Genomic DNA, 26,134 nt, shown 5'->3' on the forward strand with positions numbered 1-26,134 from the left:
ATCAGACACACCTTAGGCCTCAAACTGACATCTTTGCCTTTCAATAATTTGGAGAGGTCCCTAACTTGCTTGCTCTCTACAAAGTAGAGTAGCAAAGCAAAAGGAAGAAATGAAGTAAAAGAACTAAATAGATTTTAAGAGGCAGCTCAAAAAAAAATAAATCAAGTATTGGAATGAATTATGCAAAGAACTGAAGTTAAGAAACCAAAAAGCGAAGGACACACACCAAATAGAATAGGCCCTTGTTCAACCACTTCAGAACGCATTAATGCACTATAGCACGTGATCAAAGATTTGTGGTGCTGAATAAAGAAGTATAAACTGCACTGGGGCACTAGTGAAAAACAAGGTTCTAGGAACTGACATCATATTAACTGGGATACTCAAGAAACAGATGAAACACTAGAAGGTCTTACTTGTCCATGGCAATAATTTTGGAAGGCAGCTAGCTACATGACTGGAAGAAATACCTATTTGTGACAATTCCAGAGAAAGATGAACCAAGCAGATTCAGAAGTTATCAAACAATATCCATAATGTCATCAACAAATAAAATTTTCTTGACCACCATTTAAAAATGGTTGCAGCAGTACATTAACAGAGAACTACCAGAAATCCAAGTAAAATTCAGAAGTAAATATGGAATGAAGAGTTTCAATGCTGATGTCAAATGGATCTTGGTTGAAAGCTGTAAACAAGCAGGAAAGTATTTCTTATGCTTTACAACCATCCAAATGGCATTTGACTAAAGGACCATAATAAGTTTTGGATTGTATAATGATAAAGACGGAATTCCAGAACACTTGATTGTGCTGATGGATAAACCAACAGACAAATTTTCAAACAGAACATGAAGGTAATGTGTGCTTTTAAACTCAGGAAAGGTATGTGTCAGGGTTGTATTCTTTCACCATATTTTTTCAGTCTGTATATTGAGTAAATAATCCCAGAGACTGGAATATAGAACACATCATTAGAATGGGTAGAAGACTCCAGTTAACAACCTGAAGAAACAGTCAAGAAATCAAATAACATATTACTTGGAGTAACTGAGCTGCAAAAGACACCTTTAAAGTATTTTTTAAAAGCAAACACGTCACTTTGAGGACTAAGGGATGACTCTTCCCAAGCCATTTACTTTCAATTGCCTGATACACATGCAAAAGCTAGATAATGAACAAATAAAAAATTGAAGAATTCATGCCTTTGAATTGTAATAGTGGCATAAAGTATTGACTATGTGATGCACTTGCGGAACAATGAACAAACGTCCTTACAGAAATACAGCCAAGTTTCCTCTGAGAATAGTGAGACTGAATTCTATAGATTTTGGAAATGTGATTAAGAGGACAGACACAAACACTAAAGAATAACATTAAGCTTAGTAGTTGCCGTTGTCGTTGTTGATTGCTTTTGAGTTGAGCACAACTCATAACATTGCTATGAACAAAAGGCCTGAAGCCCCTCTACAACTATTGACATTTATCAAAGTTCATAGAGTTTTTGGAGGCATGTTAGACAGTGAATGCCACTCCTGCAGGTAACGGAAAAGAAGACACTTAACAAGGTGACTTGACTTCATGGCCACAACAATGGGCTCAAACATAGCAATGATTCTGAGGACAATGTGGCAGTGTTTCCTTCTTTTGAACACAGGGTTACTATGAATTAGAAAGAACTTAATGGCACCTAACAACTGTTGCTCCCTCCCTGCTCTGAGGGTGCTCAAAAAAAAAGTATTCTAAGTGACAACACATGGTAATTAAGTTACCCATGAATGTATAATTTCAAAATTATATTTCTGTGCCCCCTCCCCCAAAAAAGGCAGAAACATGAAAGGATGATGTAAGAAACCATCTTCCTTATGGAAGTGGCCCTTGAACTGGAAGGTGGTGGCACTGACAGGTTTTTAAAAACAGTTAATCAAAACAGGAGATTGCTCATCTTTCTCCCAAAGAACAGCTGGTGGATTCAAACCACATGCCTTCAGGCTGGTAGCACAGGTCGTTACTACTAGGTTGCATACCAGAAGATAGGAAGGAAAATAAGAAAGGAATGAAATAATACAGACTATATGGGAATTTGTCATTAGATTTCTCCATAAGAAGCTTACTGATGAACAAAGCAAAAGTTTTGTTAGAGTATATACAAGGTGGAAGTCAGACAAGAGTGTCCTCAAGAAGAAGTGATGTTGTTGTTGTTGTTATATGCTGTCGAGTCACTTGTGACTCATAGTGACCCTGTGTACAACAGCCCTAAACCCTACTCTATCCTGTGCCAATCTCATTGCCTCTGACACACCCATCCCAATTACCCCAGTCACTGAATCAGTCCACCTCATAGAGGGTCTTCCCCTCCTGCGCTGTCCCTCCACTCTGCCCACCATGATGTCCCTCTCCAAAGACCTGTCTCTTCTTACAACATGTCCGAAATATGTTAGATGAAGTCTCAGGATCCTTGCATCCAAGGAGTAGCCCAGTTTAACCCTCTCCAGGATGAATCTGTTTGTTTTCCTAGCAGTCCATGGTACACTCAATACTCTTCTCCAGCACCACAGCTCAAAGGCATCAATTCTCCTTCTATCCTCCCTAGTCATTGTCCAACTCTCTGATGCATAACAAGTGATTGTGAAGACCATGGCCTGTATCAGTTGCACCTTAGTCTCCAGAATGACACCATTGCTCTTCAGTACTTTGGAGAGGTCCCTAACAGCAGAATTTCCCATTGCAATATGTCTTTTAATTTCCTGGCTCCTGGTGCCGAGAGTGTTGACTGTGGAATAAAGTAAGAAAAGAATACTTTCAAGACGCTAAGAGTTATGTGGAGAAAAGGTAAAACAGCAGCATTAGCTAGAGAGGAAGGGTCAAAAGATGAAAATAAATAAATATGGTAGTTCTTTTTTCTACCCCATTCTCTGTTTATAATGTTTAAAACACATGGGCAAGGTAATTCCAGAGTGACAAGTGCTTGGATAGGAACAAAAACTGTTTGCATTCATCCAGAGCTATTCACTTGTTAAAATTTATTATGTACAGACAAATCAAAGTTCCATTATAAAAAATCTCTCTTTAGACAAGATTTATCAATCAAAATGCTTCTTTGGAATTACATTTGCTATGGAATTTTACTTGTTTTCCAATTTTTAAATAACATATTGATTCAGTAACTAGAGTAATGTGTCAGAGACAATAAGATTGGCACAGGACAGAGCAGGCTTTAGGGCTGTTTAGGGTCACTATGAGTCACAGGTGACTCGACGGCACATAACAACAACAACATTTAAAAAACAAAGTTTTACACAACGGACTAGCATTGCATAATCAGTGTAAATATATATGGTTTTAAAATCACTGTCATTAAAATCACTTTATATGAAAAATCTGTCAGGCTAATGTGGTGTGCTAGCATCTACTTTAGTGGATTGTATAGACCCATAGCATTTGACAGGCTGATTAAATTAGCTATTTAGAAAGAATATTAACTGTTCAAAGCACTAACAGATTACTCCTGCTCTGAGAGATCAGCTGTTGCTGCTAATGTGAATATAACACTTCAAAGGAATAGTCTGGAGATGACATTCTATCAATTTAAATTCCCTTTGAAGTCAATTTTATCAGCCTAATATCAGATGCATTCTCACTTTTATCATTAAGTCCCCCTCATAGATGCATTCATTGCCTGAAGAAGCTTATTAACCATTTTTTTGTTAATAGGAAAATATTGCTCTGCACTGTGACTAAATGGACTCCTCTGATACTTAAAAGAAATTTAATATAAAGCTTTTAAGTACCCAACATTACATTCAAGGACAAAGAAAATTAGGTGTCATGTAGAAATTGTCACAAAAATTGATCCCATTATCTTTGGCTCTTTCTCTACTGCTATTCCCTTTTCTCTCTGCTCCTTTGGCCCCTATCTGTTAATCTACAAAGAAAGGAATCGGAAAACAAACAGCATATTTAATAAACTCACGAGAGAGCCAATGTTTACCAGATACGGAAATTTCATCCTAAGCAAATGGAAGAAAGCGGAGCTGCACGTCTCATCGAAGTGTGTGAGATACACTGACAAGTTACAGATTAAATGTTATTTTCAAGCCGTCGCCTGGATGCTAATTCAATTTCTCAGAAACTGAGCCGAAGAAAAATGTCAGCGCTGTTTCGGAAGCACCAAATCACAAAATAGGGAATGAGCTACTTCATCAGACAGACAGCTGGAAAATTCTTTTTGTAAGATATTTCTTTTCTATCTAAGCATGAGACCTAATTTTGGCTGAAATTTGAGTCAGGAAGAAGCATAGTGAGTGTCTCTCCATCAACATCACCACTCCCTGACTCTGGAAAGCAGTGTCCCACACGCGCAGAAGTCACCCCTGTAAAAGCGCCCTCTTACACCCCACCCTGAGGAAAAATCATTTAGAGGCCCTTGAGGACGAAAGTACCCCAACACACTAATCTGATCCGAGGATCACTGTACGGAGGACCATCTCTCGGCGCGCACCAGTCAAACACAGCTGGAGCAAAGACACAGAGGAGCTGAGGTGCGATCTAGGTCTCTGGATGCTGGGGTGCATTCGTGCCGCCCCCAGATAAAGCTCAGGGGAAACAGTGGGCAGGGGCGGGGCAGGGAGTGGGCACACCCCCTTTCTCTCCCTTTACCCGGCGGCTTTTCCCTTCGGTGGCTGAAGGACGGCCACTTGGTCTGGTGGGGTCTGCACGCTGACTGGCGGCTGAGCCAGCCACCTCTTGGAGTGGGCGAGCTCCGGGGTCCCAACTCCAGGATGCCATCCCTGGACACAGCTGTGGGGAGACACCGGCGGCTGATGGCTGCTCTCACCTGGCTGCTTCTGAGCTGCCCTGCGCTGCGGGCACAGGTACCTTCCCCTGGCACAAAGCCCCAGCCTGAGCTCTATCTGCCCGACCCCAGGGGCACCCTTAGGGGCCGCATCACCGCCAACGCCTCTGGCATCCTGATCGCCAATCCTGTACTCCGGGTGCCTGTGGGACGCTCGCTTTGGCTGGATCCCCTCCGGAACCTGGAAATTCGGGTGCAAGCCGGGGACCGGTGTGAAGTGACAGTTCTGGACGCCCCGTGGCGGCACCAGGGCGCGCTCTCCCCGCGCCACTTTCCCTGCGTCTTCGGACCCCTGCAGATTCGGTACACTCACTTTGGCGCCCGCAGCCCTGTGCGCGCCCGAGTGCCGCTGCAGCTGCGCTACGACTCCTGGGCTTCCTCCCTGGTGCTGCCTTTCACCCTCGCTGTGGATGTGGTCTTCTCCCCGCTGGAGCTTGTGACGCGCAACAGGCCTTTGTCAGTGCAGAAGCTCGGGGGCTGGAGTCACGCCATCGACCGGACAGTGCTGGACTTCGCCTTCCCGGAGTCCCGAGCCACAGTCGCCCGGAGGTGCCTGCTCACCGCTCTTCCACGCGAGGGAGGGCCACTGCCCAAGTATGGGCGCTTGGTGGACGCTGTGGGGACCCCTCTCCCCAGGGGCAGAAGCGTAGACTGTGAGATTTTCATCAAAGCTGGGGTGCGCTACCAGCATACGGCTACTACCCCCTCGCCCAACCGGGACTATGTGCCCATGATGGCAGAGCTGCTAGGAGCAGAGGACCAAAGGGCTGGACCCGCGAGGGTGCTGGCCCGCGAGTACTTCCAGATGCTGGTGAAGATCCCTGAGGGAACCGAGAACACAGCCCCCCAGCCCAGCATCCTGGCCACGATGACGCTGGACGTTTATCAGTACATGCTGACAGCCCTGACGCCTGGCGTCCTGGCCGCAGAGGACACAGAATCTGACCCTGATGACCTGGCTTTCAACATTCTCAATACCCACACTCTGTCGTCAGAGTACCTGGGTCAGCAGGGGTACCTTGTCAGTACTGATGACCCCCTGGGTCTCCCAGTCTTCACTTTCACTCAGCGGGAAATACGGGAGCTGAAAATTGCCTATCAACCCCCCATAGAGAAATCGGATGAAGAGTTCATCTTCCAGCTGAAGCTGGAGGTTATAGATGGAGATGGTGCCACCTCAGACCCTTTTTCCTTTGCGGTGATAGTGAAACCAATGAACACCCTGGCCCCAGCAGCGACTCTTAACAGAGGCCTACTGCTTTTGGAAGGCCACTCAAGGCCCTTAGACAGTGCACACAACCTGCAGATAAGTGACAAAGATGGACTGGAAGAGGTGAAAGTGTTTGCAGTCAAGGGCTTGAGACATGGGCAGTTGGTAAAGCCTGGGACATCTGGTAGGAGCAAGAATTTTACAGCATTAGACCTGACAGCAGGCCGAGTGGTGTACCAGCATGATGGCAGCGATACCTATAGTGACAACATCGTCTTCCGGATGGAGGATGGGAGCCACCAGGTGGAATTCCTCTTCTCTGTCACCATCGTACCTGTTGATGATGAACCACCAGTGATCACTGCCAACCAGGGACTATCACTAGCTGAAGGGCAGGTGGTCCAGATCTCGCCCTTTGTCCTGAGTGCTAAGGATGTTGACTCAGAGGACTCCACCATCCGCTTTGTGATAGAGAATCAGCCTCTGGAAGGTGGGGGAGGAAGACATTGGAATCCGCCTCCTGGCCCTTCCTGCCCAAGCCAATACCTGGGGGAGATGCTGCTGCAGCAGGCAGAAGCACCTCTGTTTCCCATAGATCAAGAGTGGCATTACGTGGAAAAGAAAGGACTTTATCAGAAAGTGGTGACTGAGTGGCTACAGCAAGATATAATGGAAGGGAAACTTTTCTTCCGCCATCTTGGACCCCACAGTCCTCGACCTGTAATGAGTCACCTGACTTTCCACGTGCAGGATGACCATGACCCACCCAATCTATCCACCCAGCACTCCTTCGTTATCAAAGTTAAATCAGTGGATCTGCTGAGGCCTGAGTTGTATCCTGGAACCACTCTACAAATGAATGTGCAAGGACACCAGCTCACATACTTCCAGAAGGAATTCCTCCATTATTTTGACCGGGACTCAGATGACCAGAATGTACAGTACACTCTACTGACACCTCCGACTGACATAGATGACAACCACCGAGTCTCAGTGGGGAAAATTGTGCTCACTGATGCACCAGACACACCCATCAAACACTTTACCCAGGCCCAGGTAAACCATCACAAAGTTGCTTACCAGCCTCCCCAGAAAGAAGTAGGTATAGCACTCCAAGTTGTGCAGTTCACCTACAAGGTGGAAGATGCCGCAGGCAATGGCATATCAGGCACATTCACGTTATTTCTGCAGCCTTTGAACAACCAGCCTCCAAAAGTCACGAACAGAGGCTTTGCTGTCATGGAGGGAGACAGCTTTACCCTCAGCAATAATGAGCTGGATGTTACAGATCCTGATACAAATACGGATCAAATAATTTACAAGTTAGTGTGGGGACCCCAATATGGATGTCTGCAGTACTTGAAACAATGTATGATCTCTGGAGAGTCTTTTATGCAAGTTGATATTCTAAATGGGCATGTTTCTTACCAGCATGACAGAGACCAGACTACCCATGATACTTTGCATCTGGAGGTAAGTGACAACATAAATTATGTACCTATCACTGTCCTGATTACTGTGCATCCTTTTGCTGACAAGAGTTCTAAGATCTTTACCATGGATAGCCCATTGTTGGATGTATCCATAAATGTACTAGAGAATAGATCCACTGATATCGTCATGGACATTATTTATGATAAAAAGAAGGACTCAAATGACTCAATGTTTAATTTTATTGCAGAGGATGGCCCTAAACTGGGTATTATTCTAGTGAATGGTTTGCCCACAGAACGATTCACCCAAGAGGACCTTATCAGTGGAGCAGTAACCTATGTCCACAATGGAGGTGAAATTGGCTCCCAGAAGCAGCATGATGCCTTTAGTTTCACCTACTGCATAGATTCTTGTCAATGGGTATTAGGAGACAGCACAGAAAAGAGGGTACAGGTACAAGTGACTGTGCTGCCTGTGGATAATGTAGCCCCCAAGGTCTCCATGGCAGAGCCTTACATTGTCTATGAAGGTGGGAAGAATCCTTTGACCTCCCAACATCTCAATATTGTAGATGTGGATACTCCTCAAGATAAAATCTTATGCACAATTACTGGTCAGCCAATCTCTGGCTACCTAGAAAATACCGCACCTGCTCCTGGCTCAGAAACGTCAAGGATGGGTAGCCCCATCAGTGCTTTCTCCATCAAAGATGTCCAGGAGAGACATATCAATTATGTTCAGAGTATTCACAAGGGTGTGGAGCCACAAGAAGATAGATTCATCTTTTATTGCTCTGATGGCATCAACTTCTCCCCCAACATCTTCTTCCCTATAGTCATCCTACCTATCAATGATGAACAGCCAGAACTCCTCACCCATGAGTTTGTGGTGTTAGAGGGGATGAGCTTAGTCATAGACACTCTGCTACTCAATGGTGTAGATGCCGATCAGCCACTGAATGATCTTCACTTTCGACTCACAGGCCTCCCTCAACATGGACAAATTATACAGCAGCTGGCCACAGGCAGCCGGCCCATCGAGAGCTTCACCTTAGAGGAGATCCAGGAAGCTTCCACCATTGTGTACGAGCATGATGATTCAGAGACCACAGAGGACAGCTTTGAAGTCTGGCTGAGTGATGGCAAGTACGCCATCCACAGGAAAGTACCCATCACAGTAATCTTGGTAGATGATGAAAGCCCTCAACTGGCTGTCAACAATGGGCTGGACATAGAGGCTGGACACACTAAGGTCATCACAAATCAAGCCCTCAAAGCCACTGACCTTGACTCTGATGATAGGAGGCTCAGTTTTATTCTCCGTTCTGGTCCTCAACAGGGATATCTACAGCAACAGACAAAACCCAGAGGGGAAGTGAGAAAGAACCTCACATTGGGAATGAACTTTACCCAGGATGACATTGACAGAGGGCTCATATTTTATAAACACACAGGCCAAGGGAGGGTTCTAGACATTATCAAATTTGATGTGACTGATGGGGTTAACTCTTTGATAGACTGTTACTTCTATTTTACAATTGGCAACTTAGATGGATTCTTCCCTGCGATGGTCAGCAAAAGGATCACTTTGAAAGGTGGTAGAACGCTCTTCACCACACAACTACTCAACACTAGTGACATCAATATCCCTGATGAACAACTCTACTTCAGCATCACACAGGCCCCTAGCCAGGGCCACATAGAAAGCTCTGACCGCCTGGGAGAACCCATTGCCTCTTTTACTCAGCTTCAGTTGGCTGAAAACAAAATATTCTATATTCACACATCAAATGATGCAGTAAAGATGGACAGCTTCCAGTGTCACGTGACTGATGGACACAACACTGTGTTTAAAACCTTCAGGATCTTCATTACCGATTTGGATAATAAGCCTCTCTTAACCATCCGCAAACTAGTACTGCAGAAAGGGAATAGTAAACTCATCACTCCTTCTGAGTTGACAGCCGAGGACAAGGATACTCCAGATGATCTTCTTGAGTTCACCATCACCCACGTCCCCATCCATGGTAAAATCTTGTTTAATGGCAGTCATCCTGTTTCTTCCTTCACCCAGCAGGACGTGAATGAGAATTTGATCAGCTATTGGCATGATGGTAGTGACACCAGTGAAGACAGTCTCTCTTTGGCTGTGACAGATCACGATCATACTGGTTTCTATGTCTTCCCAGACACGGACTTAGAGACACACAAACCTCAGGTAATGAGGATCCAGATAAGCTCCCTCAACAACAAGCCTCCCCAGATCATCATTAACAGAGGGGCCCAGGTCTTAAAGCACCTTCACTCTGGACAGATGGGTTTCTTCATAACCAGTAAGCCTCTAAAGACAGAGGATCAGGACAATTCCCACTGGTACCTGAAGTACAGGGTGACCAGAGGCCCAGAGCATGGCTTCCTTGTCAACACTGGACATGGAAAAGAGAACACAGATGTGTTTACACAAGGTTAGTACTCAGTGTCCCCCAGGTGTCACTGTTCCTCTCCATTGCATCAGTTTCTCTGTATGCAATTGCTCTATCTCAAGACCATATGCAGAAAGTTTCAGAGTCTTCTGAAATGGCATAGCATGTGCAAGTATTCTCAAAACAAGCAATGAATTATTTGTTTTTCTATTGTAACAGAACATGAATGGTCACTTAACAAAACCGAGCAAATATTTACTAAGGCTGTAGTTATGCCTTAAAACAACAAAACTGGAACAGATTCTGCTTCCAAAACATTGTGAGATAGATTAAGTATGATAATATTTGTTTGACTTTTGATTTTAAGTGTAGATAATTTAAAGATATTTGGTACCCAGAATTTGGAAATGAAGTCTTATGCTATGCACATCTGAATTGTATCATGTTGTTTTTGTTGTTGTTGTTAAATACCATCGAGTTGCTTATAATTCATAGGTCTGAACCCTGCTCTATCCTGTGCCAACCTCATAATCTCCGACACCCCAACTACCACAGTTACTGAGTCAATCCATCTCATGCAGAATCTTCCTCTCGTGTGCTATCCCTCCACCCTCCCAAGCACAATGTCCCTCTCCAAGGTCTGGTAATTTTTGCATCTATAAAGAAAGTATAGAGCTAACTTTACATGGCTGTGTATGGGGTATATTTTAAAAATCATTTTCTTTCCAGCTAGTGTTGCTGTTAATGGTGAAAAGGTTGGTTTTTGTTGTTGTTTTTTTTTTTTAAAAGGCATTGGCATACAGCCAGACCAACTCATAGTTGACCCCAAGAGAGTTTCCAAAGCTTGTAAAAGGCATGAGATGAGATTATTCATCTTTCTTGCCCAGAGCAGCTGGTAGATTCAAACCTCTTGTCATTAAGTTAGCAGCATCCTTCCTTACTCAGCAGGCCATCAGAGCTCCCTAATAGTGAACAAGAGATGAAGGAAAAGTGTCCTGATTTCCCAGATAATGTGACAAAGATATGCATCTTTTAATTACTCTTTAGATAGTCTTCCAATGACTTTAGCTGGATTTATAAATGAGATGTGAAGAGACATGGAATTTACAACTTATGATATCTTTAAACCTATATGTAGAATTGGTATCTTTGAGCTGCGATATTGGAGAATACTGAATATCTCATGGACTGCCAAAAGAACAAAACAGATATGTCTTAGAGAAAGTGCAGATAGAATGCTACCTGGAGGCAAAGATGGTCTACATTCTTCAGGCATATTGTGAGAGAAAGGCTATTCCTTGGAAAGGAACATCATGCTTAGAAAGATGGAAGATTAGCAAAAGAGACGAAGACCCTTTAAAAAAAAATACTAGTTTATTTACAAAATTTGAATACATTGATTTTGAGAACAGATTCTTCCAATTTCCCTCGGCCCTTCACCCATCAAATTGTACAAATCTATGATTAATTCCTCCCCCCCCCCCGACATACATTCTCATCCCTCTGCTTCCACTCTCCCCCCGCCCCCTTGGGATCCTTCTACTCATTCTATCTTAATGATTTTATACAATGCTTGTCCTTGTGGGACTGAGTTAGTTCACTCAACATAATGCTCTACAGTCCCTCCCAAGTTAGGTAATAATTTACAAAATCATTGCTCTTGCATGCTGCATAGTGTTCCATTGTGTGAATGTACCATAATTTCTCAATCCATTCATTTATAGTTGGACATATGGGCTGTTTCCATGTTCTTGTGATGGTGAATAATGCGGCTATGGACATTGGTGTACAAATCTCCTTTTGTGCCTCATTAAGAAAATGTGTTCTCTTGTTCTCAGGGTATATTCCAAGTAATGGAATAGCTGTGTCATATGGAATTTATATGTTCAGCTTTTTGAGGTAGTGCCAAACTGACTTCCAGAATGGTTACACCATTTTACATTCCCACCAACAATGTGTAAGAGTTCCTCTCACTCCACATCCTCCCCGCATTTATTACTTGTTGCCCTGCTAAACTTTGCCACTGTCATTGGAGGGAGAGGGTACTTCATTGTGATTTTGATTTGCATCTCTCTTATTGCCAGTGATTTTTAGCAATTCTTTATGGATCTGTTTGCCATTTGAATATCTTCCTCTGTAAAAACTTTTTCCATGTCTTTTACCCATTTTTTAATTGGGCTATCAGTGTATTTCTTATAAAGACCTAGGAGTATTCTGTAAACATTTATTTGTATGAGATAGTATAAGAGCCAAAGACTCTTAATGAGCTGGATTGACACAGTGACTGCAGCAATGGTTTCAAGTCAGAGATGATGAAAATGGCACAGGATAGGACAGGGTTCAGATCTGTTGTTCATAAAGGTGTTAGGAGTCACACTCAACTCTATGGCCCTCTAACAACAACATATGTAATCTCAGGGTAAAAGCAACCACCTGATGAAGGGTAATTTTTAAGAAATGGTTACATTTTCAGAAGCACCACCTTGTTCAGGTGAGAATTTTTCTCCAAAATCAAATTAAATCATGTATGGTTTGATAAGAATTATTTTTATAAATATCAATAGCCCCCACATTAGTTGTCTTTAAAATACTAGTAATTAGGAATGTTGTCATTGTTACTGTGTCCCGGAGAGTCAGAACCAAACCATAGCTGACCCTCTGGTGGCTTTTCAGAAGCAGTTAATTGCTCAGAAGGAGATTGCCCAGCCTTCCCTTGCGAGCAGCAATGTAAAAGTAGAATTATAGACCTGAGTGAGGTTCTGAAAATGTAAAAGGATAGATAGTAAAGAAATCACAGTTTTAGTCTTCCTTTATTTTTTCTTTCAATTCTTTTTATTTATTGTAATTTTAATGAAAGTTTATAGAGACTTTGGATTTCCATTCATTCATTGTTGCACCTTTGCCTCCCTGCCCACCCCTCCCCCAAGTTGGTATTTCTCTTTGAAAAGTACAAAAAACCCCAACTTTATTATTATACAGTCCCTACCTCCCCCAGTCCACTCCACCATGCAGTTCTCATTCTGGACTTTTGTCATAAAAATAATACCTAGTCATATATTGCTTTCAAACAGTTCTCTCCCTCATCTGTTTCAATGTAGTATACATTATTTATCCCCTCTTTTCTTAGTTTCTGCCCAACCTCAACATCAGTCCAGTTTTACAACAGTGGCATTATGCAGTATTTGTCCCTTTGTGACTGAGATACTTCACTCAGCATAATGTCCTCCAGGGTTACCCCTTTTGAATAATATTGCATGAGTTCCTTGTTTTCCAATGCAACATAGTATTCCAATGTGTGAATATACCACAGCTTCTTTATCCATTCATTTGTTGATGGGCATTGGGTTGTTTCCAACTCTTAGATATTGTCAACAAAGCCACAATAAACATGGGTTTGCAAATATCTGCTTGGGTGGCAGTTCTGGTTTCTTCAGGATATATTTGCAGTAGTTAGTCTTCCTTTTTCTTAGAATGCAACAGTCATTCTGATTTCAATTCATCAGATATTTGAATGCTTACCATTTTCCACATTTTATACTTGTGCAAAAAAAATGAAATTAAAACTAGATAGACCTTTTTCTCCATATCATGTCAGAATGCTGAAAATCAAGCATAACTAGAATGTCTTCCTTGGTGGACATAATCCCAGGGATTGTACATATAGTTGTTGCTGTTAGGTGCATCAAGTAGAGTATGACTCATAGTAATTTTATGAACAACAGATCTGAACCTTTTCCTATCCTGTGCCATCCTCACACACAGATAGTAAAAATATTTTTTAACTGCATTTCTATTTTTGCCTTTGGGAAAAATTGGATTAATTGTGGCTTTCAGTTTTATTTATGGAAGCATTTCCAGGTCCAACTAAAATATTAATGTTTTCATCCTGTTCATTTTCTACTGTGCTAATGTGACCTGGTATGGCGCTCTCTCTTAGCTGACATTGATGAGAGGAGGATCTATTATGTCTTAAAAGAGGGCAGCAATGCAACAAGGGACGTCTTCTATTTCTCTGTCAAAGACAACGGTAAGTCAATATTGACCCCTTACATAAGATCTGTGATTAATTAAAATCTATATGAAATTGAAAAAAAAATACATTAGTAATTTCTAGCCATTACAATTAGTTGGCAATAGCATATGTGTCTATTAAATTAAAATTTTCAGTTACCAATAAATAATGTTTAAACATAACTAGGGAACTCCTGTGTCCTAGTGGTAAGAAGCTGTACTGTAATCCCAAAGGCACACAGTTCTAAGCCACCAGCAGCTCTCATGCAATTTACTGCCTCTGAAAACCCACTGGAGGGTCAACTACAGGTCAGTTCCAATTCGACAACACACAACAAAAATATAATCCTATGTAAATTATTCATGATAAGCAAGTTTTCAGGAAGAGAAAGAGTGAGGAATTGAGATATGATGCCCAATAATTTGTGTTGTAACTCTAAAAACCATACCTGTGGTTCTAATCCCATGATTGTCTTTGTTATGTTAATAAGGTAAGTTTAGCGTAGAATGTGTTTTGAAGCAATTTTAAAAATTACTTAAAAGAAATTAAGCAAACTGAACTGAGTAGAGCAGAGATGGGGAAAGACAGATGGCAAACCAAATACAGATCAACCGGCAACAAAAGCACTACTGCACTCCTACCAAACAAACAGATCTTAGTATCTTAGAGTTTTGATGGTGGTTTAGTCGTATTTGGCATAGAATTGAAAATGTAACTTGAATGTAAACACGCTGCAAATGTTGAATGTATAACTAGAAATATTTTTTTCTCTCAATGTCAAATACCCGTTGTAAATGAACCTTAAACATCACATTCCTCCTTTGCATAATAAAATGTCTTTATAATATAAACTCATTATTTTACTCTTCCAAGATAATAAACTGCCCAAAAAATTAGGAATCATTTTCTTGTTATCACAGGTGTCAATATTTTTCTGTATTTTGTTTATAATTTTATTTTTTAAGTAAAAGATTTATAAAAACAAAAAAGCAAAAGTTCAATATTTTCCTCCACAGACAATAGAGAAACAAGCCTTCTCCGAGAATTTACACACTAAATTAGGACGAAACTGAGAAAATGACTTTGATTATTAAAGCCACCCATTTCTGACATTTCTGTTTTAGCAGTTCTTGATAGCCAAGACAGAAAGCAACAAGAATTTCAGTAATGAAGCATGAAGTATTTTATCTGACCTGGATTCTAAGTGAATCTGTTCTTCAGGAGGTCCTGAAACTGTAGCTGATGGCTTCTTATTCACTCTTAAGCTAACCACAAAGCCCACTCTTAGATTTTGTTAGTAGGCTTTTACCTGCCAGAATGGACTCTTAGGAGCTCTAACGATCTTGGAATTCTAATCTTCTCGGGCTGAATAAAAAGTATGTTTATGGACCAGCATGTTGTTGTTGTTAGGTGTTGTCAAGTCAACTTTGACTCATAAAACATTAGGTCTGGCTGAACTTGCCCTCTCCTTAGTCACTCTCACAATCTCTGATATGCCTGAGCCCATTGTTGGAGTTGAATGGCAAAGAAGAAATGAAAACTCACCCCCATTCCCAAATAAGCTCTTTATGCCCAACTCATGTTTGTCCATTATGTCTCTAAAGTAGCATGTTGCTGTTGCTGTCATTGTGTGCCATGGAGTCTGAACCAACTCAAAGCTAGCTCTTCAGCAGGTTTTGTAAAGCACATAGAAAGAGATTGCCGTCTTTCTCTTGGGGAGAAGCTGGTGGAATTGAACCTCGTGCCTTTGTGTTGGCACCACAACTTCTTACCACTAAGCTACCAGAGCTCCCTAAATTAACATAGTGAACAGAAAGCTCATGGAAGGTGCTTCCTTTACACAGCTAAGGATGTGCTGGTTGTGTAGTCAAAAGGAAAATTCTTTTTTGCAGTTTGATAGATTAATAGCAGAAATGACATGCAAAGGTTTGCCACTGATTAACCTTTACAACATAAATTATTATTCATTTCCACTGAGTAACATTTTCTTTCTAAATAGTGTGCAATCAGTCACAGACTATTTCTTGAAAAGACGTACTATGTTAGAAGATGGTGTTTCCTTTTCCTTATCTATAACTTGCTGGTATTCAAACCTATCTCAAAGTATTGCTAAAAGAATAAGTATTATAGTGTATGTAGTGCCCTTGGCATATCTATTGTGGGGTTTTATTCTGCCTGCCACAGTTTGAAGAAATCAACACACAGTAAGTTGGGTTTTTTTAAACTTTTTTTTTTCCACAGTAGCATTTAGATCCATTCCTGGCACATAGTAAACATTCAGTAAACCTTGATACTACCAGAATAACAATCTGAAATCTCAAAATTGGGACATACAGGCGAGCTCTGGTGGCCTAGTGTCAAGAAACTACACTGCACTCCCAGAGGTGTGTGATTCAAATCCACCAGATGCTCTTGGAGAAGGAGAAACAATCTCCTCCTGTACCAGTCAGATCTGATTTGACAGCACACACACAAATGATAAAAAGAAAATGAAAATTTAAAAAAATTTTTTAAAAAATTGGGACATACAGACTACATTTAATAAACTTTGTTATTATTAGAATAATAAACCTGGAATACTACATTTTGTAATTACTTTCTGATAAAAAAAGTAGTTTAATAGTATACTCTTCCAAAGCTTTCATTAGAACAATTAATGAAATAGGATCACCTTTTAAAGTGACTTTTTAAGTGACCTATTTTGTTAACATGTTACCTAGAACCCTTGATTTCGCCTCTTTTTTTGCTTCACAGTTTTAAAACGACTTAATTGTTCTAAGTCCTCCAAATGAGTAAAAGGAGAAGAAATAACTCCAATTCACTATTGTGGTCTTTGAAGCTACATGATGAACTATTGTTGTAAGGGATTCTTTTGTCTATGCACACCTTGTTTCCTGTATAAACTGGCCCCGTTTTAAATTTCTGTGTTATAGTTAAATGAAATAATATATACTAAAAATGTATTATGATTCTGAACATACAGCAGTCTCCCAGTAAATATTAATTCTTCTCTTCTTTCCTTTAACTTAACTATGAATACAACTATATTCTTGTACACAGCTTAACTGGCAATTTAAATGGAAATTTTTGGCAATTTGCCTGATTTGTGTGAATCATTAATTTCTACAGTTTTGAGTGATCCAGACTGAAGCTATTTTCAGTGCAGCCTTGCTTTTTAGCATTGGTGGTAAACGTCCTTACATTCAAGGTTATTATGATAGCCATCAAGAGAATTGTGAATACATTTCAGGTTTCTAAAACTCTGAATCATGCCAATTAAGCACACTGTCAAGTTCATTACATTTCCCCTTCTTATAGTCATAAGCTTGTATTACTTTGGAATAGCTCTATAATATGTATGAGTAAGGAATGAATGAATAAAGACAATGATCAAGGAAAACGAAAGAAGAATTGACACATTTGAATTATGGAAATAAAAAAAGGAGTATGGAAGAATTAACACATTTACATTGTGGCGTTGATGAAAAATTGTTAATATCTCATGGGCTGCCAAAGAGCAAATAAACCTATCTTAGTAGAAATAAAGCCAGAATGTTTTTTAGAAGCAAAGAGTACTATATTTCATCTTACATGTCTCAGACATATATTATTAGGAGAGATAACTCCATGCAGAAATGCATCATGCTTGGTCAAAACAAAGGATCAGAAGAAAAAAAGAAAGAAAAAGGGAAGAACAACATGAATCCAGAAGATTGTCTATAAGATGGATTGATACAGTCACTGCAACAATGAGATTAAACATCAAAATGACTGAGAATGCAGCAAGACTGGGCAATGTTTTGTTCTGTTGTACATAATAATATCACTGTGAATCAGAACCAATTCAATAACTAGAACACTTATAATAGTGAAGGAGCATTCTTCACTTAATATAATGTTGCCCTCTACTTAAACAGCACATATTTCTGCAGAATATGGGATCGTCTAAATGGTTAAAACATACAGCTGACACATTAGAATCTCTAGTCTACTCAGAGGCACTTCGGGAGAACAGCCTGGTCACCTACTTCTGAAAAATTAGCCATTGAAAACTGTGACATCAAGTTCCACCCTGACACAGGGGTTTGCTATGAGTTATAGTTAGCTGTACAGCAATTGTTTTCTGTTTTAATATTTCTACAAAATGATTTGTCAGTTTTGTTCCCTTGGACTCTTACTGTAATGTGAGGTAGCAACTGTTGTTAAAAATTTTTAATGAGAAAATAAGCCAAAGGTATTAAAATTACTCATACAAAATGACTCAGGAACCAATTAAATTCTGCTTTTTAATATATCAAATTTAATAGCTAGAGGAGGGTACAAGTATTTTAATTTTGTAATATATTGTAGATACTTTCTTCTTAAAACTGCAGACATATTGTTTCCTTGTTCTCTTAAAATTTTTTCTGTATTTAAAGTCACTGCTCTTCAGCACTCTGGAGATACTATCCTTGACAGCAGATTTTCCTTATATAATTTGTATTTTGATTTCCTAATTGCTGGTGCCAAGAGTGTTGATTATGGAATTGAACAAACTGAAATTGTTAACAATTTTAATCTCTTCTCCCTCTATCATGTTGCCAATTCAGTCAGTGGTAAGAATCTTTGTTTTCCTGATGTTGAGTTGCAATCCATATTGAAGGCTACAATCTTTGACATTTTGCAGCAAGTGCTTCAGGTCCTCTAAGTTTCAGCAAGCAAGATTGTGTCATCTGCATAATGTAGGTTGTCGATGAGTCTTCCTCCAATCCTGATGCCACATTCTTCCTCATAAAGTCCAGCCTCCCAAATGATCTGTTCTTCATATAGATGGAAAAGTTATGGAGACAGGATACATCCCTCATACACCCCTTCCTTGATTTTGAACCATGTAGTGTTTCCTTGTTCTGTTCTAACGACTGCTCCCTGATCCAAGTATGTTTCACATGAGCACAATCAAGTGTTCTGTCTATATAGAGAAAGATGGGGCAGGTGGAGAGAAGGAGAGAGAGAGAGCATTCCCCAGTGGCCTGATGGCAAGAAGCTGTGCTGCAATCGCAAAGGCACACAGTTCTAATCCAACAGCTACTTTGTGTGATAATGGGCAATCTTCTCCCATGCAAATAACTGCCCCTGAAAACCTGTTGGAGGGTCACCTATAAGTCATTCCAAATTTATGGGGGGAAAAATATATATAGGGATTAAATAGGAAAATGTGTGATAGCATAATTGGGTTTTAAATTACATATTATAGGATAAAATGTGTATGAATGGTTAAATTAAAAAGTAATTGATTTTTTAAACATTTATTCAAATCACAATAAAAATATCCTCAATCACAAACAACAATAGCAGCAGCAGCATAGAAAGAGAGAGTTGTTGAGTATTATTAAGTCGGAAATGACCCATAGCTGACTGACTAGCAGGTTTTCAGAGGTATTAAATAGCACAGGAGGAGATTGCCCCCTTATTCCCATGGAGGATGTGCATGTGTATAAGCATGTATATGCATATATATGTACACACGCACAGGGAACTCAGGGAGCTCTGGTGGCTTGGTCTATAGGGAGTTGTGTTGCTAACCCAAAGGCGGTGCCTCTCTGGTAGTTCGAATCCATCAGCCACTCATCAGGAGAATGATGGGCAACCTCCTCTTGTGTGATGTGTAATTTCAGAAGCCAAGTAGAGGCTCAGCTAGCGTCAGATCCAACTCAGCAGTAATAAGTGAGAGGAGTCTTTTCAAGTGTCATAATAAACTTCTAATTTTTGACACAGGGAGAAGGTCACTATGTGTTGCTCAATGAAGAAAGCTGAGTAAAAAAAATATTTAAGGATGAAAACTATACGAAGGCATAGAAAAAACCCTTCATATGTAACAAAATGTTAAGGTCATTTATAATTGTAATGATAGAATGCAAATTGCCTTATTTTTTTTTATTCTTCGTGTTTCCTTCTGCAATTTATAATTAAAAGTATTATTTATTTTAAAAAGCAATTTCTATTTAAGATAAAAAGAGTACTTGAATGCATCACAACAAACTTGGATCAGTCAATAATATTGAGCAAAATGACTAGGTAAGTTATTTTGGATCACAAGAAACCAGAAATCCCTGTTCCTTTTAATAATGTAATGGGTTAAAAAAGATAAAGAAGAAAAACATATAGATTCTTCTCAAGCAAGAAAGAATCGACAATGATATGTGTTGACTATTATTCCATTACTCTTTCTTGGTTTATACTCTCATTCTCTCACAAATATTGATTAAAGATGAATTAAGTACATAGGCAAGCTACAAGCAAGGCAGGTCCACAGGCAACGGAGCAGATCGTTAGACTATGTGCTCCTGAGCTCAGCAGAGACAGCCTGTGAGATGTAGGAAATGTTGTTATTGTTAGGTGTCAGCAAGTCAACTAAGACCACACCAACCCTATGAACAACACATTTGAACCTTGCCCAATCCTATGTCCTCTTCACAATCTCTGATGTATACTCAAGCCCATTGTTACAGTCACTATGACAGTTTAAAGCATTAAGGATCTTCCTTTATTCACTGGTCCTGTACATTTCTCCCTAAAGACTGGTTTCTCCTGAAAATATGCCCAAAGTAAGTGAGATGAAGTGTCACCATCTTTGTCTCTGAGGAGTATTCTGGTTGAATTTACTTCAAGACAATTTTGTTTGTTCTTTTTGGCAGCCCATTCAATACTCCTTACCTACACCCCATGAGAGAAGGCTAAGCAATCTCCTCCCATGGGATTTACTGCCTCTGAAAACCAAAAACCTGCTGATGGTCAGCTATGAGTTGGTTCAGACTCAACAGTACACAACAACAATAACAACGTCACCAACAACACAATTCAAATGCTTCAATTCTTCTAATTCATTCTCATTTATTGTTCAGTTTGCAAATGAGTACAAAGCAATTGAAAATACTATGATCTAAAAAAATTAAAAATTTAAAAATATGTACTATGGCCTGGATCAGGTACACCTTAGTCTTTAAACTGACATCTTCGTATTTCAAAATTTTGGCAAGGTCCTTGACAGAAGATTTCCCTAATGCAACACTTTTTTTTGTTTTCTTGACTGCTGCTACCATGACTATTGACAGTTAACCCAAGTAAAATGAAATCGTTAGCAACTTCAGTCTTTACTTGATCTATCATGGCATTGCCTGATAGTGCAGTGGTGAGGATCTTTGTTTTCTTGATGTTACGATGTAGCCCATAACTGAAGGCTATAGTCTTTGATCTTCTGCAGAAAGTACTTCAAGTCATCTTCAAGTGCTTTCTTATTAATTCAGGAAATAGTAGATTAATCATAGACTAATCCTTAGTAATTCTTAAAATTATATAATAATCCTAAACAAAAATTCTCACCACTGGACCAATAAGCAACATCATAATAGCTGAATAAAAGATGGATTGTCAATAATTTCATCTTACTTAGATCCACTATCACCCTTGGTACCATTTGTCAGGAGACCAGGAGACATTTTGCATTGGGCAAGTCTGCCATCAGAGACTTCTCCAAATTACTGAAAAGCAATGCTGTTGATTTGAAGACTAAGGTGCACTCAATTCAGGTCATCATTTTTTTCAGTCTTCTGCTATGCTTCTGAAAGCTGGACCATAAAAAAGGATGACAGAAGAATTGACGCATTTGAGCTGTGGTATTGGAGAAGAGTAGCACAGACTACCAAAAAACATAAACAGAGATGTCTTGGAGAAAATGCAGCCAGAATGCTCCCTGGGGACAAAGATGACAAAGTTCATCTTACATACTTTGAACAGTTTCTTAGAAGAGGTTGACATCCTTGCTCTTCAGCACTTTAAAATAATTCCTTAAACGAAGATGTGCTCAGCCCAGCAGGCCCTATGATTCTTGACTGCTGTTTCCCTGGGTGTTGATTGTGCATCCAAGTAAAATGAAACTCTTGATTAGTTCAGTTTTTCTTTCTTCAATTTTTCTTTCCATTTATCATCACGTGGTTTTTCAGTGCAGTTGTGATAATTTTTAACTTCTTTATGTTAAGTTTTAGTAAATACTAAAGGCTATGAAGCAGGTGGTGTTGATGAATACTGAATATACAATGTTTCCGCTCTTGTTGATTGCCTTCCAGTCGAGCACAACTCATAGAGACCCTATAAACAAAAGGCCTGAAGCCCCTCTACAACTATCAACATTTATCACAGTTCATAGAGTATGTTGTTTAGGAATTGGATGCCAATATACAATATATCTGCCAAAAGAGCAAACGAATTTGTCATGGGGACAGACTACTCTTTGGAAGTAAGGATGGTAAACTTCATCTTAGCTTCTTTGAGGACATTATCTTTGGAAAAGAAGAATGACCACAATAATGCAATTGGAGAGATTGTGAGGCTGGCACAGGCTCGGTCAGAGTTTCATTCTGCATTCTCTCTTGAGACTGCATTAAGTTCTAAATGACTCAAACTGTTGGCACCTAACAAGAAAAACAATCTCCATGGAGGTAAATCATTGGGCCTTGTGTTCAAAGTCCCAGGAGTGGGTTCCAACCATCAATCTTTAGATCAGCAACGATCACAAACCACTTGAGAGACCATTGTTACAAATTGATATTATTAAAAAGAACATCTTTTCACAACATCCAAGACTGGGGTCATTTTAAGAAGTTGATTCAATAGTAAAGAACATATTGAAAACTTTGTTAGCAGACACATTTAAAAAAAAACGCTTTTCACATGTTGTGCAATGGGAGATCTGGTGTGGCGTTCATGAGGAGTTGTACTGCCAACAAAAGTGGTGCCTCCCTGAGAGTTCTACTCCACCAGGCAATTTCATAGCCTCTGAAACCTGTCGGAGGATAATTTCTAAGTCAGTTGCAGCTCAATGGCAATGAATTTTTTGAGGATGTTAAACACGTATATTGTCTTTAAGTATTTATGTGTGTGTGCATATGTTTTTAAAAATTACAGTACCTGAATTGCACACTGTGACATAAACTCTTGCCCTAAAGGAGAACTAATTGTTGTGTATTCTTTCACAGTGAAAATTATTTATCTAGTAAGTGTGTGTGTGTGTGTGTGTGTGTGTGTGTGTGTGTGTCCTTATGCATTTATACAAAAGTGATTTTTTTATGTGTGGCACTGAACTTTACTGTGTGCTGTCAAGTTGGAGTCGACTCACAGCGCACCTTCCAGTGCTTTTTTTCAGAGGCAGTAATTCCCACTGGATGAGATTACCCTTCTTATCTCAGCAGAGCAGCTGGATTTGAACTGTGTGCCTTTGGCATTTCAGTGCAGTCTCTTTTTTCTTTTTCTTTCCATTCTTATTTTATATTGGCTTGCTTACAAAGTTCATATCCATTGTGTTTCTCATTATCTTTTATTCACAATGTGTTTCATACAATCTTCCTCATTCATTATGTCTTATAAAATTAATCATCATTGAAATATGTTGTTGTTATTGTTGTTGTTGTTTTGACTACCTTCAAGTTAAACACCACTCATAGCAACTCTATGAACAAAAGGCTTGAAGCCCTTCTACAACTATCAACATTTATCAAAGTTCATAGAGTTTCTGGAGGCATGTTATTTAGGAATTGTATGCCACTCTTGCTTCCAAACCTGTCATAGTGTGTCATTGTTTTTATATGCCATTGAGTCACTTGCAATGTATAGTGACCCTGTGTATAGCAGCTCTGAAACCCTCCCTGTCCTAAGCCAGTCTCTGACACACCAACCCCCATCACCTCAATCACTATATCATTCCATCTCATCCTGGGTCTCACTCTCCTGTGCTGTCCATTCACCCTTCCAAGCATGATGTCCTTCTCCTGGCCATGTTCCCAAAGTAAGTGAGACAGAGCTTCAAAGTCCTAGCCTCCAAGGAAAGACCTGGATTCTTCAAGTCACTGAAATATGCCCACCATTAACCTGTCTTTCCAGATGCGTGCTGTATCTTTCCCATTCCCTTTACCCCTCCCTCCAACTACCAAATTATGAGGCCCCATGATTCCATCCACTACCCATTCTCACCCCTCTGCTCCTGCCCTGATCCCCCTTGGGTCTCTAACTAGTTATCCTTCTATTTTTACAATAATGATTTTATGCAGTATTTGTCCTTATGACTGAGTTAGTTCACTTAATATAATGCAGTACAGCTTTTTACCACTAGGCCACAAGAGCGCCCTATTTTTACTAAAACAGTACTGTTATTGTTGTTGTTGTTTACCATAGAGCCTGAACAGACCCGTAGTTGTCCCTTCAGCAGGTTTTCAGAGGCAGTTAATTGCATAGGAGGAGATTGTTCCTTCTCCCGCAGAACAACTGGTAACCTTGAACAGCGTGCCTTTGGGATTACAGCTCAGCTTCTTGCCCCGAAGCCACCAGAGCTCCCTAAAATATCTCTATCCCTATCTATACAGCAAAGGGGGAGTTCTGGCTGCCTAGGGATAAGAAGCTGTGCTGCATTCGCAAAGGCGTTTGGTTCTAATTCACCAGCCGCTCCATGGTAGAAGGAAGGACAATCTCTGGTGTGATTTGTTGCATTTGAAAACCTGCTGAAGGATCAGCTATGACTTGGTTCCAGCTCAATGGTACATAACAACAACATATCTATACATCAATCTGTATACTGTGCAAGTTATTTGAGTAACTTGGACCCTCTAAAGAAGAAGGTGACATCAGGATTGGAGGAAGACGCATCAGTAACCTTAGGAAGGCACATGACACAGTGCTTGCTGAAAGTGAGGAGAACTTGAAGCACTTACTGCAGAAGATCAAATGCTGCAGTCTTCAATGTGATTGCATTACAACATCAAGAAAACAAAAATTCTCACCGCTGGACTGACAGATGGCTTCATAATAGATGGAGAAAAGACTGAAACACTCAATGACTTCATTTTACTTGGCTCCACAATCAATGCATTTGGTACCAGCATTTAGGAGATCAGGAGACACCTTGCACTGGGAAAGTCTACAGCTGAGGACCTCCCCAACTTACTGAGGAGCAATGGTGTTAGTTTGAGCACTAAGGTGCACTTGACTCAGACCATGGTCTTTTCTTTTCATAGTCAGTCACTTGTTATGCATCTGAGCTGGACAATAAATAAGGACAAAAGAAAAATTGATGCCTTTAAAGTGTGGTGTTGAAGAAGAGTACTGAATATCCCATGGACTGCCAAAAGTACAAAGAGCTATGTCTTGGAGAAGGGGCAGCCAGAGTGTTCCTTGGACAAAAGGATGGTGAAGCTTCATCTCACATACTTTGGGCATGTTGTTAGGAAAGGCTACTCCTTCGAGAAGGCCATCATGCCTGGAAAGGAGGAGGGATAGCAAAGGAGAGGAAGACGCTCAACTAGTTGCATTGACACATGGACTGCATCAATGGGCTCGAGTGTGTCACAGATGGTGGGGTTGGCACAGGATAGGACAGGATTCAGATCTTTTGTTCATAGGCTCACTTTGAGTCAGACTCAACTCTACAGCACCTAACAACAACATAGCAATGCACAAGTAATTTTAAACCATCACAAACAGATTTACCTTACTTAGATTATTTTCTTTCACCAGCTACGTAGTACTTCATTTTATAACTATATTATTGCTTAATTATAGTGATTTCTTCCCCTCTCATTTATAATGCTACCACGTATTTTAAAATCTTAGCTTATATTAAGAAAAATGCTGAGTGGCCCTGGGTATGCAAGTGTCTAAAACATTTTAACTTTCTTTTAGATGGTATAGTGGCTACAGACATGGAAGATTTTTTTCATAGGAAGATGCCAGGATAGAGACTGAGGCAGAACATATGAGAGCAAAGCATTCCAAGGTTAGCTATTAATTCTTAGAAGTGAGAATATAAACAAAGAAACAATGAAGGTGCTTTCTAAACCCTTTTTATTTTTTTCTAGCAAATACTCAAGCAAACTCCTCTAGGTAATGAACTGAGGCAATGGCAGTGTTCGCTCCTCTGGCTCTGCAGGTGGCTCACCTGGAAAAGTCTCCATTGCTGTTGCTATTGTAGTTCAATTCTGATTACAACTCTTAATTAAATAGGCATACTTAGAGTAAATGATATACAACCAATAGCTCCAGAAAAATAGCTCTTAACTCTTTATCTTTGTGTATTTGCCTATAAATATTTCTTCACATTTTTTATCCTCATGAAATAATGCATGGCCTTATATATATACGCATATATACATAATACATATACAATATATATACATAATAC

General features: G+C 40.1%; 1 protein-coding gene across 1 annotated transcript in view; it reads left to right on the forward strand.

The window, feature by feature from the left end:
- Positions 1 to 850: 850 nt before the first annotated feature.
- The window catches only part of FREM3 (FRAS1 related extracellular matrix 3), a 139,910-nt gene continuing 114,626 nt past the window's right edge, over positions 851 to 26,134 (forward strand). The window contains exons 1-3 of the mRNA XM_006887043.1: positions 851 to 856; positions 4,466 to 9,962; positions 13,858 to 13,947. Of these exons, the coding sequence (XP_006887105.1) occupies positions 851 to 856; positions 4,466 to 9,962; positions 13,858 to 13,947 (5,593 nt within the window). The remainder of the gene's footprint in view (positions 857 to 4,465; positions 9,963 to 13,857; positions 13,948 to 26,134) is intronic.

The sequence above is a fragment of the Elephantulus edwardii genome, unplaced genomic scaffold (assembly GCF_000299155.1).
Source record: "Elephantulus edwardii isolate Elephantulus edwardi_28Jun2011 unplaced genomic scaffold, EleEdw1.0 scaffold00053, whole genome shotgun sequence".
Taxonomy (NCBI): Eukaryota; Metazoa; Chordata; class Mammalia; order Macroscelidea; family Macroscelididae; genus Elephantulus; species Elephantulus edwardii.